Here is a 19,468-nt window from a genome sequence, read left to right as displayed (position 1 = left end):
ATCGCAATATTCAAGATATAAACTTTGTAGGGCTGAATATTTAAATATGCCGTATATAAGTTCTTCAGGAACTCTTCTTACATGATTCACAACGTGCAATTAAATCAGTGTCATCAATAATTTCATCATAATTGTAAGCCCATTGGAATATTTCTTTGTAAGTTCCCATCAATGTTAAACATGCCTTACTATACTTTGGACAAACATTTACACATATCACAATTATTATATAGAAACTAATGCATACAATATGAGATATAGAAATCATGATAAGATATTAAGCAAAATATACAATAAGTAATGCATCTAACAACTACTGACATATGCAATGAACAATCCATTAACCTATTACTTATACATGCATATAAACATACATAGGACTCAAAATAATGCAAGACACTGTACAGTGTGGACTTAAAAATCCATATTTCATTGGACTTCTGGTCAATGATAAACTTTTGATCATTATCATTATGTCGACATCAAAATGGACATATATATTTCAAATCCCTTATTCACTAGTCCATTCTATCATACATATGCATATTATTTATTGGTTCCATTGTGTACCAGTATCATAATATTCCTTTAACGTACTTTTGTATGCTATTTTATTATGATATCTGAATACATTTCTTATTGGTACCATCATAACTTTCTTACATCATAGGCCATCTATTGTAATAATTCAGATATCTATATCACTTTTAGGATATTTCATACACTATGGTATTTATATACTATTACACTGTTAGTTAACTGCACTACCTTGCCATATATCATATTTATTAGACATATCTTTATTTTGGAACCAATCATACAAACCTACACTTCAGGTGTAGTGATTCAAGTATAATTGGCAAGATTTTATCTTAATGTATACACATAATTTAATATGACCAAAATGTATCTTTAACGCTATGCAACATGAGGCACAACTGAATACAAATCAAATCATAAATGTGCAACATATCTTGATAATATATAGACAAAAGTTGGCATATAAATTTTCAAACTACCTTTATAGGGATCATCAATTATATTTTCCGATTTTTCCAACTTTTGCTAATTCTTCTCCCCCTAAGTTGGTAAAATATCTCATTTATAGGGGCGTCTAATTCTATACCAACTTAGTATACAAATTAAAATTCTTTCCATCGGGAGGATCATAATCAAAATAATTATCTCAGAAGATTTGTATTAAACAAGTTTTATCTCTTCTAGAGAACAATTTCAATGAAGAATCATTTCTTCATTAACTTTACACTGCATGTGTATTTATTGTTACACTTTCCATAAAATGTTCTCTTCCGGAGATCAATGTCAATGGGGAGACATGTGCTGTGCAGTTGTACGTTTTTCTTTCTTTTCCAATTTCTTATGTGCTGACATATAATAGCCCCAATCAAAAGAATTATCATACAAGCATAAATCACTTGCTTGGAATTCTACTAGGTAGTGATCTTCGAGATCTTTAAAGATTTAAATAGAGTATTTGGTGAGCTTCTGGTCACCTAATAGTTGACAATAACATATTTGTTATTCTGGTGAACTTCTGGTCACCCATTACTCTTGACATTTTCATCAATACAAATTATTATAAATCATTATTCAATAATAGCTCAATCTCAATGTTATATCTTACCATTTAACTCATTTCATATATGCAACATTGAGAGAGCGTCAGCACATTATCAAATGAAACTTCAAGTTTCCGTGACGGGTAATTATTAAACCCGGATGGCCTAATTTAATTATCACATCCAGTCACTTCTCTAAATTTGAACTCTGGTCAGTATTCCAACACTAGTGATCACTTTGTTAAAATTACTTTATGCATGGCCATGAATATGATGTGATATTAGAACACCAAAATGTGTTTCTTTATATAATTGGCAAGACAATAAACTAATACTTGATCCAAAATTTTATACTCTGCTGGAGTTTTGACTATAATCTTGATACATGCTAAGCTTGTTGGATAATTCTATTCATATCCATCTTCAGGATGGTATCATTTTGAAATATATTAATTAACATGTGGCCACTTTTATTAAATAAAACATTAATATTTAAGTTAATGTATGTACCAAACTGACCATCAATATATTTTATTATTTATGTGCAAGGATTACATAAAATAATGATATAAATACTATCTCCCCCTAATCCTTGCATGTGGGGGTATTAAATTAATCCAACTACCTTTAAATCTCTTGCACCTTTTAAGCCATAAATTCTTTTATCAATGCATGTATCAAGCAAAGTAAAATGATTCTTGTAAGACTCATATTCGTTCCTCTTGCCCAATTATATGAACCATTATACTAAAATTTCTCAGATTAATATTGTAATAGAATTAAAGGAACTAAAATAATATTCACTAAACCAAATAACTTAAATTAATAAATGACTGATAATAATAATAATAATGAAATATCCGAAAACATAAAAAATATCCAAAAACAAATGTCCCATAAAGCATAAAATCATAGTACTACGATAAAATTCTATAATAAATGCAAGCTAATTAATAGAGTTTATTCGCCAATGGATCATAATTTATTCAATTATTTTCTTCAGAATTAGGAAAGAAATCAGCAGCTTCCAGATGAGTTTTATCACCGTAATCAAAATCACCTTCGCCATCCTCGTACACCAAATTTGTTTCCACTTTCTTTCCTTTCTGTTTGATTGATTGTTGATAAAGGTCTACTAGATGTTTTGGTGTACGACACACACGAGACCAATGGCCTTTTCCTCCACAACGGTAGCATATATTTTCATTTTTATCCCTCTCATTCTTATTTCCATCTTTATTGTCCTACTTCTGGTGAGAGTATGAGTTTCTAAAATGACCACCTCGACCACGATCATGTCCACGTCCGCGGCCGCTACCACGACCTCGACCACGACTGCTGGCGTGATCTCTAGCCTTTTGCTCTTTCCTACTATTGGATGTCGTATTCGCTTCAGGGAATGGTGTAGAGCCAGTTGGGCGTGATTCATGATTTTTCATTAATAGTTCGTTATCTTGCTCAGCCACAAGGAGACAAGATATCAATTCAGAATATTTTGTAAAACCCTTTTCATGGTATTGTGTTTGCAGGACAACACTGTTTGCATGAAAAGTAGAGTATGTTTTTTCTAACATTTTTGCATCCGTGATTTTCTCTCCACATAATTTCAATTGTGATGTAATTCTAAACATGGTTGAGTTGTATTCACTCACAGACTTAAAGTCTTGTAATCTTAAATGTAACCAGCCATAACGAGCCTTTGGTAATATCACAGGTGGTCATACCTTTCCTTTAGATTACTCCAAAGGACTTGTGGGTCTTTAACAGTCTAGTACTCAGTCTTAAGGCCTTCATGAAGGTGATGACGAAGGAATATCATACCTTTAGCCTTATCTTGGCTTGTTTCAGTATTGTTTTCTTTAATAGTATCACCAAGTCTCTTTGCATCTAAGTGTATTTCAGCATCTAACACCCAAAACAGATAGTTGTTTCTAGTAATATCAAGAGCAACAAATTCGAGTTTTGCAAGGTTTGACATGATTCACTGATATATAAAACAATATTATAAATTAGGAACTAAGATGAAATAATAACATATATATAAATATTGGCAGTCCATATTATTAATAACAAAAGAGAAAGAATCAAGCAACACTAGTTGTTGCCTTGCTCGGTGCTGTCAGTCTATACACACTACTAAAGCACCTCTTCTGTCTCTCTTCCCTTCTCACTTCTCTTTTCTCTCTCTTCCCCAAAAAAACATACCCATTTCATAAAGATCAAACATTTCAAACTTAATTACTCCATTTTCCATTAAAATAAATTAGAGAGTTGACGATCATACATAGGGGTGGTTATTGGGCGGGTTATTGCGGGTCGTGATGAATATTTAGTGGGTCAGGGTCAATGCGGGTCAAGGTCGGGTCAGGGTCGAGGTAAAAGTGAAACGGACCATTAACTAGCCTTACCCAATTTTTTTTTTTTTTGAATATTTAAAACAGTAACATCAAAGTACTAGTATTGTGCAAGATCTTATAATAGACCTCATACATAGTATACATATCCTATTGCAAGCAGCAGGATTTGAAGTATCAATGCAGCTAGAATAGCATTAAAAACAACGGTTAGATAGTTTATCACAGGAGCATTACATAAAATCAAGTGAGTAATATGTCACTAATTTGTATAGCCAGATCACTTTCACCTGCTTGGTTCTAGAGTACTTAGATTCATATGATTTACTGCATCAATGGAATAACAATATGCCTAAACATACAAAATCATGTTTCAGTGGAACAGGAAGTCTTAGACTAAGAACTTGCTAGGCTTCAAAACTATAACCAAGTCCTACTCTCATTTATCGGAATAGGAAATCGATCTCTTGCACATGAATTAACCAACAAGCACAAAAAATTTGAGTTTAGAAGCTTAGAAAACATAAGATCTAAATCAAAACAAGAATTTACTTGACAAAATCTAATATGTAAACTAATAATTATGCCAATCGAAATACCACAAAAGCCAATCGAAATCCGATAAAATCAATTAAAAAAATTGATTCGATTGGAACTATGCCGACAATAAATATCAAGGTATATACGAAAATCATATTGCAACAATAATCGCAGCAAACATAAAAATAATTACAGAAATTTCACCCAGCTAACCCAGAAAATTCAATTAAAAATAAATAAAATGAGAGAGAATTTTTAGGGAGAATCGATCAGTCTATATAATTCCATAGAGTGGGGATATATATATGTACAATATAACTAGGGTTTGCTTAGATAACAATAAACCCTAGATTTAGAACATTCAGAAATGATAAAGGAGGATAATGGATATCCATACAATATAATATTTCATAACATAAAATAATAAAATCACAATTTTCTAGCAGAAACTCCGGCATTTGACGTCATATATGACATTTTCTGCACCAAACTTAATATTTTGTGATGTAGAGTGCACCCAATCAAGGTTGTGTTATTATCTGCACCCAACCTATAGGGTTGGTGCTATTGAAGTCAATGTTGCCTTAAATGTATAAGACATAACTTTCCTTACCTTTATAGAACTCCAATGCCTATTCAAAGATCCTTTCCAAGATTTCTATCATGCATAGTCAACAGCATATTACCTATAGACAAAATAACTTGCTGATTCCAAAAGTCCAACTACTTACCTTTTGACGATACAACAAACTAATTTTACAATACATTAAATTAAGCTCCCCTAATTAGTATGTTAATAATACCCCAAACTACGAAATACAATCACAGCCATGAAGCTTACATACCTTACCGTCCGGAGGCCATTAAAAAGGAGGAAGGAGAAAGGGGATAGAGAGACCGAGAAAGAGACAAAGAGAGTTTGAGGAAATAAAGAAAGGAAGGAGAAAGAAAAACTTTTTAGAATGTAATTAAGGAGATGAAAATACATTTCAGAAACTTTCTATAATACTCAAAACTATAAAACATAAATGAAAGAAAATGAAAGCTAAAGGAATAGAGAAGCAGAGTGACCAAGAAAGAGGGAATAGAAATCGACAATTAGATTTGGACAAACCTCGATTCTTTCAATAAATGTTATTCGTTAACGAATGTGGTTTTGTGAAAATTATGAAAACGTAACTAATTTGTAGCACTTTTGGAATAAAACGTTCAAACTTATAGTAGAATCATGCTAGATTCACAAGTCAATATTTTTTTAAAAAATGTTTATATAACCATAGTAATAAATATCTTTTAAGAGAGAGAATGAAGAAGGATGGAAGGAGGAGAAGAGAGGAAGAAAAGGAGGGAGTGGGAGGAGGAGGAGAGAGAGAGGAAAAAAGGGAAGGAGTGGGAGGAGGAGAGAGAGAGAAGAAAAGAAGGAGGGAGTAGGAGGAGAGAGAGAGAATGAGAGAGGAAAAGAGGAAGGGAGTGTGACGAGAGAGAGATGGATCTAGAGAGAAGGGTGAGAAAGAGAGAGAAGGGTCGGGATAGAGAGAGATGAGCCAAGAGGAGAGGGAGAAAGAGAGGCTGGGAGAAAAAGAGAGAGATAAGGGTCAGAAGAGAAAGAAATAGAGAAATTAAGAGATAGTGGGACGGAGATAGAGTGATTAAGAGAGAGATAAGTCGGGAAAGAAAGAAGGGTCAGGAGAGAAAGAGAAAGAGAGAGGGAGGCTTACTAAACCGCTCAAACTATACAAGAAGAGTGGATAGGAAGGAGAAAAAAGAAACAAGCAGGTAAAAGAAAGCAAGGATGAATAGAAAAGGGAAATGAGATAAGACGAGGAAGAAATATAAGAGAGAGGGTATATATGAAGGAAGAAGAGATCTGATGAACTTAAAAACAAGTTAGTGACTACCACACAAATAAGATCCCCTAATCATCATATGCTAATAACACTCCAAACTACGAAACACGATCACAACCACGAAACTTACATATCTTACCGTTGGGGGGGGGGGCACGTAGCATGTGCTCCAACGACTATAAACTTAAATATAAAAAGTGTAAAGCTATTCCCTCCAACCATATTATCTAAAAATCGTACATAAAATAATTCATAGATAAATAATCAACAAATAAACTTTAACACACACACACACACACACACATATATATTAATCCTACTTTTAGGAATTAAATGAAAAATTAGTCAAACTTTGTTTAATAGTTAAAATCAAAGTTTAATTTTGTTTTCCGAATATATATATAAGAATTGAATACCCCTTTGTTTTATCGCTAGTAAAAATCGTAATCAATTTTCTTCAAGCGTAAAACTTTAAGTTCGCTATTCGTCATCAGGTGGCGCGCGCAACCTCAGGGGTTGCGCGTGCTACTGCGTGCAACTAATTCAGTTGCGCGTGGCAGCCTGGCAAACCTTATGAGTTGTGCGTGGCACCTGTGCTGCGAGTGTTAGTTTTTCGACCAAGATTTGAAACGAGTGAAATTTTTATTTTTTTAATATCTTTTTTAACTCCCCCCCCCAGTGTGAAGAATTTTTCTTGGAGTTCGAAAAAAATCGAACACTTGAATAATGACTCGTTTCGATTGACACATTTATTTTTGGTCTACCCCCCCAAGTGTTATGAATTTTACCGTGGAGTTCGGTAAAATTTAAAATACTTTAGCAAGAGATTTTTATTAATTTTTTTTGGTCTACCCCCCCCCCCCAAGTGTTATGAATTTTACCGTGCAGTTCGGTAAAATTTATAACACTTAGATTTATTTGAATGCTATAAAATTTGATTTAGAATATTTGTTTGAACGAGTTTATCCGGAATTTATATGTAATATTTTTTAAGGCGATCAATGTTTATTAGCTAACAAATTTCGTCGCCACCAATATCCATTTAATCTAACTGCCCCTCTTGATAGAATTTCAATTACGCGGTACGGTCCTATTCAATTGGGCTTGAATTTCCCTCTTGGATCAGTTGAAGGACCTCTAACCTCTTTTAGTACAAAGTCACCTTCTTTAATATTATGGGGCCATACCCGTTTGTTAAAATGTTGTGCAATGCGTTGTTGGTAGACTTGTACATGATGCAAAGCTTTTAACCGGCGTTCATCGAGGAATAAAATCTCTTCATACCTAGCTCGCACCCATTCAGCTTCCGGTAGCTTACTTTTGATTACGATGCGTAGGGATGGTATTTCCAGTTCAATTGGTTGAACTGCGTCCATGCCGAAAACTAAGGAGTATGAGGTTACCCCTATTTATGATGTTCGTATGGACGTTCTATAACCCCAAAGAGCAAAGTGTAGTTTATTCGGCAAGTCTTTATAATGTTCTACCATTTTCTTAATGATGATTGTTATGTTCTTGTTTGCCGATTCTACTGCTCCATTCATTTGAGGTCGATATGGGGAAGAATGGTGATGTTTTACTTTGTAACGAGCCAAGAGGGATTCAACTTCTGCTTTGAATTGAGATCCCTAGTCACTAATTAGTTCGTGTGGAACTCCATATCTACAAAATATGTTTCGTTCGAGAAACTTTGCGACATGTTTAGAAGTCATATTAACGTATGAGACGGCCTCGATCCACTTAGTGAAGTAGTCGATGGCTACTAATACGTAATCGTGTCCTCCCGTTCCTGTTGGAGAAATTTTACCTATAATGTCAATTCCCCAAGTTGAGAATGGCCAAGGGGAAGTGAGATTATATAGTTCGGATGGTGGAAGGTGTTGTAAGTTAGCAAACATTTGGCACTCTGGACATTTCTTGACATATTGGATGCAATCATGTTCCATTGTGGACCAAAAGTACCCTAAACGTAAAATTATTTTTGTGAGCATTTTTCCATTCTTGTGAGGTCCACAAACACCTTTGTGAGTATCCTCCATAAGGCGTGTGGTCTCAAGTTGGTCTATACATAATAAGCTTTGACCATTCGCCCCTTTTTTACACAATCGACCATTAACCATCCCATAATAGGCTGCGAGCGTTCTCAAGGCGCGTTGGTCTTTAGATGAAGTATTTTCAGGATATATGCCATGAGTAATATATTGGAGGATATGATCATACCAGGGGCTTTCCCTTTCAATGTCATTCAATTCCTCTATTGCGTTGCAATAAGCTGGTTCATCTCTCCTTTCAACGCATAATGACATCATATTTAAATGATCAGGAATGTTGATCATTGAGGCTAATTTTGCTAGCGCATCGAAAAATTGATTTTCGTCCCTTGGGAGATATTTAAAATCGATATAATCAAATTGCTCGATGAGTTGCTCTAGGTGTGCTTGGTATAACATCATTGTGGAGTTTTTTATTTTCCATTTTTTGAGTATATGATTTATTATTAAACTGGAATCTCCATATACCTCTAATTTTTGCACACCTATGCTAGCTGTTGCTTCTAATCTAACACTGCACGCTTCACATTCCGCAGCATTATTAGTAGTCTCAAAGTCTAATTTGGCAGAGATTGGAGTATGTGCTCCCTCTGGACTTATGAATAACACTTGTCATCTTGTGTCATGAGAATTTCTTCATCCGGAAGCTGAGTGGTTTCTTCACGACTTGTTAGAATGGGATGTTGTGCCAGAAAATCGGATATTACCTTTCCTTTTATTGATTTTTTAGGAATATATTTGAGGTCGAATTCGGCCAAAATCACCAACCACTTGGATATTTTTCCTTGTATGGGTGGTTGTTCAAACAAATACTTTATTGGATTGTGTTGAGAAATCACATGAGTGGTGTGGGGAAGCATATAATAACGTAATTTTTTAGTTGCCCACACTAAAGCTAAACACGTTTTTTTCTAAAGTGCTATATCTTATTTCATATTGAATAAACTTTTTACTTATATAGTATATTGCACGTTCTACTTTATCTACCTCTTGTGCGAGCATGGTCCTATGGCCGTGTCCGTGATAGTGATATAAAGTCTAAGAGGTAGTTTGGGTACTGGTAGTGCTAAAACTGGAGGCTGAGATAGTTTTTACTTTCTCAAAGGCCTCTTGGCATTGGTTGTCCCATTCATGTTTTTCTTCTTTTTCAATTTTTTGAATATTTGTTCACAAGTCATTGTCAACTTACTAATTAATCGACTAATGTACTGAAATTTGCCAAGAAACCCCCTAATTTGTTTTTATGTTTGAGGGGGAGGCATGTCAATAATTGCCTTTATTTTTGAGGGATCGATCTCAACGCCACGTGTGCTTACTACGTATCTGAGTAACTTGTCAGAAGTTACTCCGAAAGCACATTTTTGTGAATTCAATCTCATCTTGTACTCTTTTATTCGAGTAAAGAATTTGTGTAAAGCTCTTACATAACCCATTCTATCTTTGGAATTTACGATCATATCATCCACATATACCTCTATTTCTTTATGTATCATATCATGCAAGAGAGTCGTAGCCGTTCTTTGGTACGTAGCTCCTGCATTTTTAAGACCAAATGGCATGACTGTGTAGCAATAAGTACCCTGAGGGGTAATAAAGCATATCTTTTTTTCATCTTCTTTTGCCATAAGAATTTAGTTGTATCCTGCGTATCCATCCATGAAGGATAACATCACATGTTCAGCCGTATTATCCACCATTATATCAATATGTGGTAGAGGGAAATCGTCTTTGGGACTAGCTTTGTTGAGACCCCTAAAGTCGACACACATGTGAACTCGTCCATCCTTTTTAAGGATTGGGACGATGTTCGCTACCCATTCTGAGTAATTACATACGCGAATGAAACCTGCGTCCAACTGTTTTTGTACTTCTTCTTTTATTTTTAAAGCAACGTCGGGTTTCATTCGTCGAAGTTTTTGTTTTACTGGTTTAGACATAGGGTTCAAGGGAATGGTATGTTCCACAATTTCCCTATTTATTCCAAGCATGTCCTTGTATGACCAAGAAAACACGTCTTCGAATTCTTTAAGCGTCGATATGAGATTCGATTGCTCTTCCGGATTTAAGGTTAAACCAACTTTGACTTCTTTCTTATTTTCATCTGTTCCTATATTGATCGTTTCAGTTTCTTCTATCACAGGATTCTTTTGTTCTCGTTCATTCATTAATTCAATCAATTTATTGATGTCATCATCCTCGTTAGATTGATTATTGTAGCATTCAAAAGATTCAAGAGAAGGCATATACTCGGAAATAAAGCTCATATTATTGAAATCAAAAGAAAGTACATCAAGAGAGGAATCCTTTTTGGGATCCTCGTCCTTAGAACTAGAAATTAAAGACTCAGTAATGGCCACAAGGCCTAAATTCTCAGCTTCCTTAAAATCTAAATTAGACTCGTAGTCGGATTCTTCAAACATTTGTCCTTCGCCTGTGGTGATTTCTAGCTTGTCACCCTTGTGGTTAGTCCACTTGAAGGTCTTTCTCCATCCACGCTCGAAAGTATTATTGAGAGGGGTGATCAATGAGATTGGGTCGAAAGCTTCATCTTAGATGGCATTTTGATTGGTTATGATAGCAACATGGTTTTGCTCTATTCCAAATAGCAAGTTAAAGGCTTGCCTATCATAGCACCCTGGAGTTGGGTGTTTTGATTGAGTGATGTTTAAGTCATCATTCAAGAAGTAGCAATCGTGAAAAATCTCGAATCCAGGCTTCTTGATACCTTCAAGAACTAGTGGTTCTGGAAAGTCGTAGCATGAGTAATTTTCCCCCTCCCTAATGAATTGCCCATTAGGGGTTTGATTGTAAGATGGAAGTAAGGAAACTATCCCTTTCTTATAGTTTCTCCTATGTGCCCTTACTTTGGCATCGTGAGCTTCGAGTTCTTCCTTAGTTGGTTTATATCCCAATCCAAAGGAGAAGCTTTTGTTTCGGATAGGAAGTAAGATAGATTTCTTCATTCCTATTCCCAAAGGCATCCCAGGAAAGTAACTACTCTTGAATAAGATGTTGTTTACTAATGGGGTGGAATATGGATCAAGTTTGAAAGGTACTTCAAGATCTTCATCCATTTCTAATGTGCAGATAGCCTCTGCGGCGAATCCCCACATATCTTCTTCATCATTTTCATGATTTATCTCTAAAAGAGATTGATCTTTTATTGCGACTTTTAGAGGAGAAGCATGTATAATCATAGGATGACCTTGATAGTTCAACCTAATCATTTGATGGAGCGAAGACGGTATTGCTCCAAGTTTATGTATCCAAGGACGTCCAAGAAGAAGGTTGAATGTAGGTTTTATGTCCATGACATGGAATTCAACCATCTTATGTATTGGGCTTGTGGTAATTGGTAGCTTAACAGTTCCACACACCAATCTCCTTGAATTATCGTAGGCCCTAATGCTTTGTGTTGTTGCATGAAAATATTTTTCTGGGTCTAGGCCTAGATATTTTGCAGTTCGTAATGGGCACACATTGACAGCGGACACATTGTCAACTAAAGTAAAAGGGATGTTGTATCCCTTGCACCCCATAATTAGATATAATGCATTATTGGGAGGGGTGCCTTTTGATGGCAAATCATCACTAGTAAAGATGATTAATTTGTTGGATTTTTCGCTAGTAAGAAAGCTAACAAGATCCTGGAGAGCTGTGTCTGTACTTACAAACAAAGCAGTTAGAGCATTCATTAAAGAATTCCTATGTTCCTTAAAGGTACTTAGGAGTTCCCAAATGCTAACATTTGCCTTAGATTGACGAAGTTGTTTGACCAATGGATCTTCTACCTTAAGTGGAGGCGGTATTGGATTTTGATTTTGCCTTGATTGGTTGAAGATCCACTTGGTTGTGTTTGATAGACTCGCCCAGAACGAGTTAGGTGATCAATCTCGTTTGGATTAGTCTTAGTACACGTGAACCAATTTTCTTCTACAGGCGTTGAATGTGCCTCCATTTCTAAATGTTCCATGAGTTGTGCTTGATGCCATTGTTCATCTAAGGAAAGGTTGGACAAATCTTACGATTTTCCCAAAAAATGATCCCAATCAAGCGCTCCACTTGTTTTAACTTGGAGACAAGGGGAAGGTGGGACGACGGCATATTTTGAGACATATAGGTCTTTAAAGTCGTCGTCCCATAATCCACACACTTCATTAGTTGCCCCTATGAGTGTTGTGGTTAGAGGTTTCCCCATGGGAGTGATGTAATCCAAAGGATTTAACTCATCACTCCTCACGTGGTCCTCATCGATATAAAATATTCCTAATGTGGAAACATTATTATTAGGCTTAGGCGTGGGAATTTTCCCATCGTCTACTAGATCTTAAATATTGTGTTTCAAAACAAAGCAACATTCAGTATCATGCCCAACACCCTTATGATAAGTACAATAAGCATTACCATCCCATTGAAGATTTCTTCTTTCTACGGTAGGAGGAGGTGTTGGCCCAGTTGGTGAGAGTAATCCTTTTTCATTTAATTTTTCTAACAATTCTTTATAAGCTAAAGGGAATTGAGTGAATGTTCTTTCTCCTGTCCATCTTTTTCGAGGATCGTTATTATTATATTGTGTGGACGTTGCAAAAACATCAATATACGATGAAGTGTTACCATTCCCCTTCTTTTAGTTGTTTTTAGGTTGATGATGATAAGGCTTGCTTGCCTTTTCTTTGGCAAGATCATCTTCAATCCTAGTGGCCACGCAATAGTCTTTTTGAAAAGTGTCTAGACCAAGGTAGCGTAGATGCTTGTTGGACTTTTCATGACAATTGTCAATGAATTTTTGTACTAACTTGAGTTCGGGTGGCCTTTGGGCAAGGTGAGCCGCTTTTTCTCGCCATATACCATAGAAAGCAAGGAAACCTTCATCGTCCCCTTGTTAGAATGGGAAGCTGTTAAAACAGCTTACCTGCACTACTTTAACTTTGATCCCTAAGGTAGAACAGGTTGCAAAGGTGACTCAATACAGACCAATTACATTTTGCAATGTGGTTTATAAGATCATTTCTAGAATGATTTGTTGCAGAATGAAAGAGGTGTTGCACTCCTTGGCGGATATGGTGCAAGGTGCTTTTGTTTCAGGCAGATCTATCCTTGATAATATTTTAGTTTGCCAAGATATGCTCAAATATTACAAGTGCAAGAATTCTGCTCCAAAGTGTACTATTAAGGTTGATCTCAAGAAGGCGTATGATTCAGTGGGATGGCAGTTTCTTAGAGAGCTTTTAATAGCTCTTAAGTTCCGATCCCTGAGAGATTCATTGGGTGGATCATGATGTATGTCACAACTCCAGCTTTCTCTGTCATGCTGAATGAGAGCTTGCATGGGTTTTTTCAAGCTAAAAATGGTATTAGGCAGGGTGATCCTATGTCACCTCTGCCTTTTGTTTTAGCCATGGAATACCTAACAAGACTGATGAAGAAAATTGGTGAGAAAAAGGAGTTCAGGTATCATCAGAGGTGTGCTGATCTTAAGCTTAATCACCTGGTCTTTGCAGATGATCTGATGATCTTCAGTAGAGGTGATAGCTTATATATTGATCTTGCTATGAAGGCTCTGTACACTTTTTCTAAAGTCTTTGGTTTACATGCTAATAGTGAGAAAACTGCTGTTTAATTTGGTAATGTACCAGAAAGTGTTCAACATGTTGTTATGGCTAAGCATGGGTTTGTAGAGGGAGTGTTTCCCTTTCATTATTTGGGTGTGCCTCTAAATACTAGGAGATTGAAAGTATGTGAGTATGACCCTCTTATTGATAAGATTACCAGAAGAATTCACTGCTTGTCTAGCAAGCATCTCTCTTATGCTTCTAGAACTGTCTGGTTAATGTTGTGCTTATGAGTATTCACACTTATTGGGCATAGGCTATGCTCTTACCTAAGACTGTGATGATGAGGATTGTTCAATTATGTAGAGCTTTCTTATGGAATAGTCAGGCTTCTATGTCTAAGAGCCCTCTAGTGGCTTGGAATTGGGCTTGTAAACCTAAGAAAGAGGGAAGTCTAGGTATTAGAGACTATATTGCATGGAATACAACTGCCTTGGGAAAGTATGTTTGGCAGATGTAGCTCTTAAGGCTGATACTCTATGTGTGAGTGGGTTCACTCAGTCTACATCAAAGAAGATAATTGGTGGGCTTATAATGCCCCCACCAATGCTAGTTGGGGATGGAAGATGTTATGTAGGGTCAAGGATAGATTGAAAGCTAGTTTTGAGAATAAAAGCTGGGAAAGTGGCAAGTACTTGATTGCAAAATGCTACAAATGGCTGAGAGAAGGTGAGCAAATTAGATGCCACTGGACAAAGTGGGTATGAAACAAGTTGAATGTTCCAAAACACTCTTTCATCACCTGAATTGATGTCTAGGAAAGAATGAGAACCCACTCACACATAGAGTATCAGCCTTGGAGTGTGTAATGAGGAGATTTGCTTGTTGTGTGGGAATGAAATAGAGACAGAAAGAAATCTGGTTTTCAGTTGTTCTTACACCAGGCTTTGCTTGCAGTACATACTACAATGGTTGAGAATGACCAGCATCCCTGCTGCAGAAATTCAGAGAGCATAGAAAATTTGGGGCAAGAGGTTTCAAGCTGGAAAACAAAGGCAGGTAGGGTATGCAGTTCTAGCTGCTTTAGTCTATCATATATGGCATGTCAAGAATGTAGTTTTCTGTTAGAAGGCAGTGTGTCGACCTAAAGGTGTAGCAACGAAGGTTAAAACAGATATAGTTTGGAGGGTACAGAGATTAATAAATAGAAAATGGCTTGTAAAGGATTGCAAATGGTTTCATAGGCTCAAATTGGGCGTGTAATGTAGTTGCAGTTTTGTAGTTGTAGTTTAGTGTTCTTAGGCCTAGTTGGGTTCTAAGTCTCAGGGGTATGCCCCGTTGTCTTTGTACAACTTTTTGCCATATTAATATATTCTTACTTACCCAAAAAAAATAAAAAATAATGCGACAATTATATTTTTTTTGCCGGCTTTGAGCTAAATTTGATTCCTTTAGAACTAAAATGACCTTAAATCTTACTTGACAATTTCTGCGGCTAAAAAAACAATAACACGCAAATCTAGACATTTTATGATACACAAAACGAGACATTTACGTATTTTTTTGCCAAATTTGTGCTCAATTTGGATCTATAAGGACCAAAATGGCCCTCAACACCTTTAACGAAACATTTATCAATACACAAATCAATAAAAAATATTAATAAGTGGAGAGTGGGCCCCACTAACGGTGTTTAAATAACATAACGGAATTTGTTAACGGCGGGATAACGATAAGGTCACCATATGATTACTAATTATACCTGAGGGTTACAATGTATAACTTTAAAAAAGATGGGGCACAACGTAGAAAATGCAAAATTAGAGGGTTATAATGTAGAATTTCTCAAAAAGTAATGTAAGTTGGATTAGTAGGAGAAAGAAGTAATAAAATATTTGTGAAAATGAGGTTAATAGGAGAGATAATTAATCAAATAGTAATAAATCCTTATCAAATAAGAAAGTGTTACAACCTATGTTGCACGGATACCGACACGGACACGGACACGGACACGATACGGACACGGGAAAACGGCAATCCTGAAATAGGGGACACGGGTACGGCATATAACAAGGCATATAATATATCAAAAAAATGAGAATTTGACAACCTATTCAATAAAACACTAAATAATTAGCCTCAAAACACACAATTTTGTTAAAACAAGTAAATAAACAAAGTGTACGAACGTAGTCTCATACATATCAAGAAACCATCAAACCAAATACATGTCTTAATAATAGTTTTACAAATCATAAATAAAATAAACAAAAGTACTAATAGTTTCATTCTTCACCATCACCAAGTACATCATCAAAAATCATATTCTCCATCTCGGGTTCATCAAGTGAGAGCTCGGCCATCTCTAGAATACCAACCTCTCCTAGGTTGTCATGCTCATCTCCACCCACATCCCACAACTTAGATCTCCCCTTAGTGTATTCTTCACTTCTCCTAGAAAGTAATCGAAGGTTGTTATGAATGTATACCAAGTCTTGAGCACGTTTAGGAGTAAGCTTATTTCTAGTGCAAGAATGAATAAACTTATAGGTGCTCCAATTCCTTTCACTACAAGAAGAGGAAGAAGGTTGACCTAATAGCTTATAAGCCAAACCTTGAAGCATAGGCACTTGGGAACCATAAGTTGCCCACCAATTTTTAGCATCCATCAAAGCCATATCATGCATGCAATCAATGTTGAGAAAGATCCCCTCTGATTTTTGTGAGAATATTGCAAATTCCGTGTTGATCTTGAATCTTTCATCGGGACTTTGGAAAAGCCTTCGAAAGCATTGTAATCTTTGTGTGGAAATTTCATTGTCGGCATTTGGAGCAACTCGTCCCGGGACCTCATTAAGCCATTCTTCCGTGTAAAATCTTTAACAACAAAATAAGAATAGCCATAAGAAATTAAATAAAAAACAAGGAAAAATAAATAAAGATGAATTAAATAAGTAAAACTTACCTTGGATTCAAAGAATGTGCTAATGAATGAAGTGGAGTACTACCCTTACTCCAACGACTACTAAGAATCCCTTTAACTACATTAAAGAAGGTAGATTGTTCATAATCTAGTTTACCCTCTTTCTTGTAGATGGCATCTTTCACCTTTTGAACCATAATGTCCCATCTTTCATAAACCAAATGCAAGGAAGATTTGTCGGTGTCACAAACCCTAATCATCTCATAGATTGGGCGTGTAAAATCAAGAATGTAATCAACTTTTTCCCACCATATTTCATCCAAAATCTTTTCCCTTACATGTGAGGCTTGCCCGCGTCGATCATCCTTGTATAAGGACCAATTCTCACTAATAACCATTGATTGAAGTGATGTTTTAAGGAGTTTCAACCTTTTAAGCATGCACACAATTGAAGCAAAACGAGTGTCGGCAATGCAAAGTAGTTTTAATGGCGAAAACTTATTGAACATTGAAAGCCTCATCGAATGATTCATTATGTAATTTTTAATGAACAAGGCATCTGCATGAACTTCCGTTATCCAATTACATTCATCATATACTTCAACATTATTCAACACATTCTTAGCTGCACAGATGCTTTTCATTGCAAGATTAAGTGTATGAACAACACATGGTGTCCAATATATATGAGGATACCTACCCTCAACCAATTCCCCTGCAGCCTTACAATTACTTGCATTATCTGTGATTATTTGAACAACATTTTGATCTCCAATTTCATCAATCACCTCACTTAGTAAGGTAGCAATGAAATCTTTGTCCTTAATCTCACCCGAGCAATCAATAGCTTTCATAAACATAGGACCCGTTTCAGAAGCAATCATAATGTTAATCAAAGGCCTTCTTTGTGGATCACTCCACCCATCACTAACAATGCTAACACCTTTTGTTTTCCATGTGGCTTTCATAGGTTGTAATAACCTATCCACATTTTCTGTCTCTTTACAAAGCAAAGTTGTTCTAAGTTTGTTGTATCCGGGAGGCTTATAACCAGAGAGATTAGAATTGGAAGCCATTGTATATGAACTAACATAGTAAGGGTTTCTAGCAAGATTAAAAGGCAACCCCCCTGTGTAAAACATTCTAGCAATTTCAGAATCCAAGTGGTCACGAGATTTCACATTAAAAGCATCAGAAATTGTATTTTTTGATTTCCTCTTCTTTACATTATCAAATGAACCTAGTCTCATTGATGTAGCTTCAGTTGATGTGTGAGAAGATATGGGTTCATTTGAAAAAGGTGGAACTTTTGGTAACAAAGATTTTTTATAATCCTCGGATTCACGATGAAGCGATCTTAGTTTAGCAAGGTCATCAATTTTCACTTTATTACAAGTTTGAATCCCTTTCCCTTGTTCACCTAGCAAATGAGCTTTCACTCTAGTGTATGAACCATTTTTAACTTCGCCGCAAAAGTTACATTTCCAATTATAATTTCCTCCACCACCCGATATTTTATCACCCTTAACAACAAACTTCCACAAAGGGTAGGGGTCTTTCATAGACTCAGATGAATTACTACTACCACTGACATTGCATGAAGCAGAGGAACTAGAAGACATTCCTGAGAATTTCAACAAGACAACAATACAATTTCAGTTTTTCATGCTTATATCAAATGCATTAAAGTTTAATTAAACAAGTCCAACAAGTCCAGCAACTAGCCAACTATACAGTATACATCAAAGTATCAAAAATCAAATTTTCAGTTCTTCATTTTCATTACAGTATACAGGATGTATACATGAAGGATCAATTATGCACGCTTGTTCCTGATTCTAATCAAGTTAAAGTTAAATTAATTGAATGTATACATGAAGGAGCAATTGAATTTCAGAAAATTAATTGAATGTATACATGAAGGAGCAATTGAATTTCAGAAAATTAATTGAATGTATACATGAAGGAGCAATCGAAAATTAGAAAATTAATTGAATTTAAAAAAAAAAAAAACAAAGTAGAGAACCTCAGAACCATACCTGGTGGCTGACGCGCGACGGACGACAGGCGACAGACGACAGTGAGCTGGAGACTGGTGGCCTGGTGGGCGGTGGCTGAGGACGAACAACGGTGAGAGAAGGCTAGCAGCCTAGCACGAGCAGCAGGTGACAAGCCTAAACAGCAACGAACGGTGACTCGGTGAGAGACGCAGCTAGCAGATCAGAGACAGACGTTTGAATGTGACAGCGGTTGTGAGACCGACGGCCGGCGGTGACGACTGACGGGCGACGACGACGAGCTACAAAGTACTTAGGGTATGAGTTAGTGAGAGAATGAGAGGATTGAGAGTTTGAGACTTGGGAAGTTGGGAGAGGCGGAGCATGAGTCAGTGAGGGTATTGTATTTCGCGTGTCCAATACAAAACGGGCCGTGTCTTGGGGTGACACGGTCCGTGTCCAAGTATCAAAATTTAAAAAAAAAAAACGGACACGATTTTCTGCGTGTCGGACACGTGTCGCCCCGTGTCCCACCCGTGTCCGTGTCCGACACGCGTGTCGACTCGGACTCTCCTGTCAGGTGGCGTGTCTGTGCATCACAGGTTACAACTATTATGAAATAAA

General features: G+C 36.2%; 2 protein-coding genes across 3 annotated transcripts; one reads left to right on the top strand and one right to left on the bottom strand.

Annotated features, from left to right (window-relative positions):
* The first annotated feature begins 13,650 nt into the window (after positions 1–13,650).
* Positions 13,651–14,941, top strand: LOC110719732. The gene is made up of 5 exons (XM_021898722.1): positions 13,651–13,897; positions 14,009–14,106; positions 14,241–14,382; positions 14,486–14,685; positions 14,882–14,941. The coding sequence occupies exons 1-5, from the start codon at positions 13,651–13,653 to the stop codon at positions 14,939–14,941; spliced, it is 747 nt and encodes a 248-aa protein (XP_021754414.1).
* Positions 14,942–15,901: 960 nt separating this feature from the next.
* Positions 15,902–19,433, bottom strand: LOC110719342. Of its 2 annotated transcripts, XM_021898255.1 has the most exons (4): positions 18,887–19,433; positions 16,890–18,471; positions 16,539–16,801; positions 16,215–16,378 (listed from the first exon to the last, which is right to left on the bottom strand). In XM_021898255.1, the coding sequence occupies exons 2-4, from the start codon at positions 18,467–18,469 to the stop codon at positions 16,308–16,310; spliced, it is 1,914 nt and encodes a 637-aa protein (XP_021753947.1). In that variant the 5' UTR covers positions 18,470–18,471; positions 18,887–19,433; the 3' UTR covers positions 16,215–16,307. The 2 variants fall into 2 exon arrangements, with proteins under 2 accessions (XP_021753946.1, XP_021753947.1); XM_021898254.1 differs by having other exon boundaries at positions 15,902–16,801; positions 18,887–19,239.
* Between the last annotated feature and the right edge of the window lie 35 nt (positions 19,434–19,468).

Source organism: Chenopodium quinoa, unplaced genomic scaffold, assembly GCF_001683475.1.
Source record: "Chenopodium quinoa cultivar QQ74 unplaced genomic scaffold, ASM168347v1, whole genome shotgun sequence".
In the NCBI taxonomy this organism is placed as follows: Eukaryota; Viridiplantae; Streptophyta; class Magnoliopsida; order Caryophyllales; family Amaranthaceae; genus Chenopodium; species Chenopodium quinoa.
This window is presented reverse-complemented; position numbering and strand designations above follow the sequence as displayed.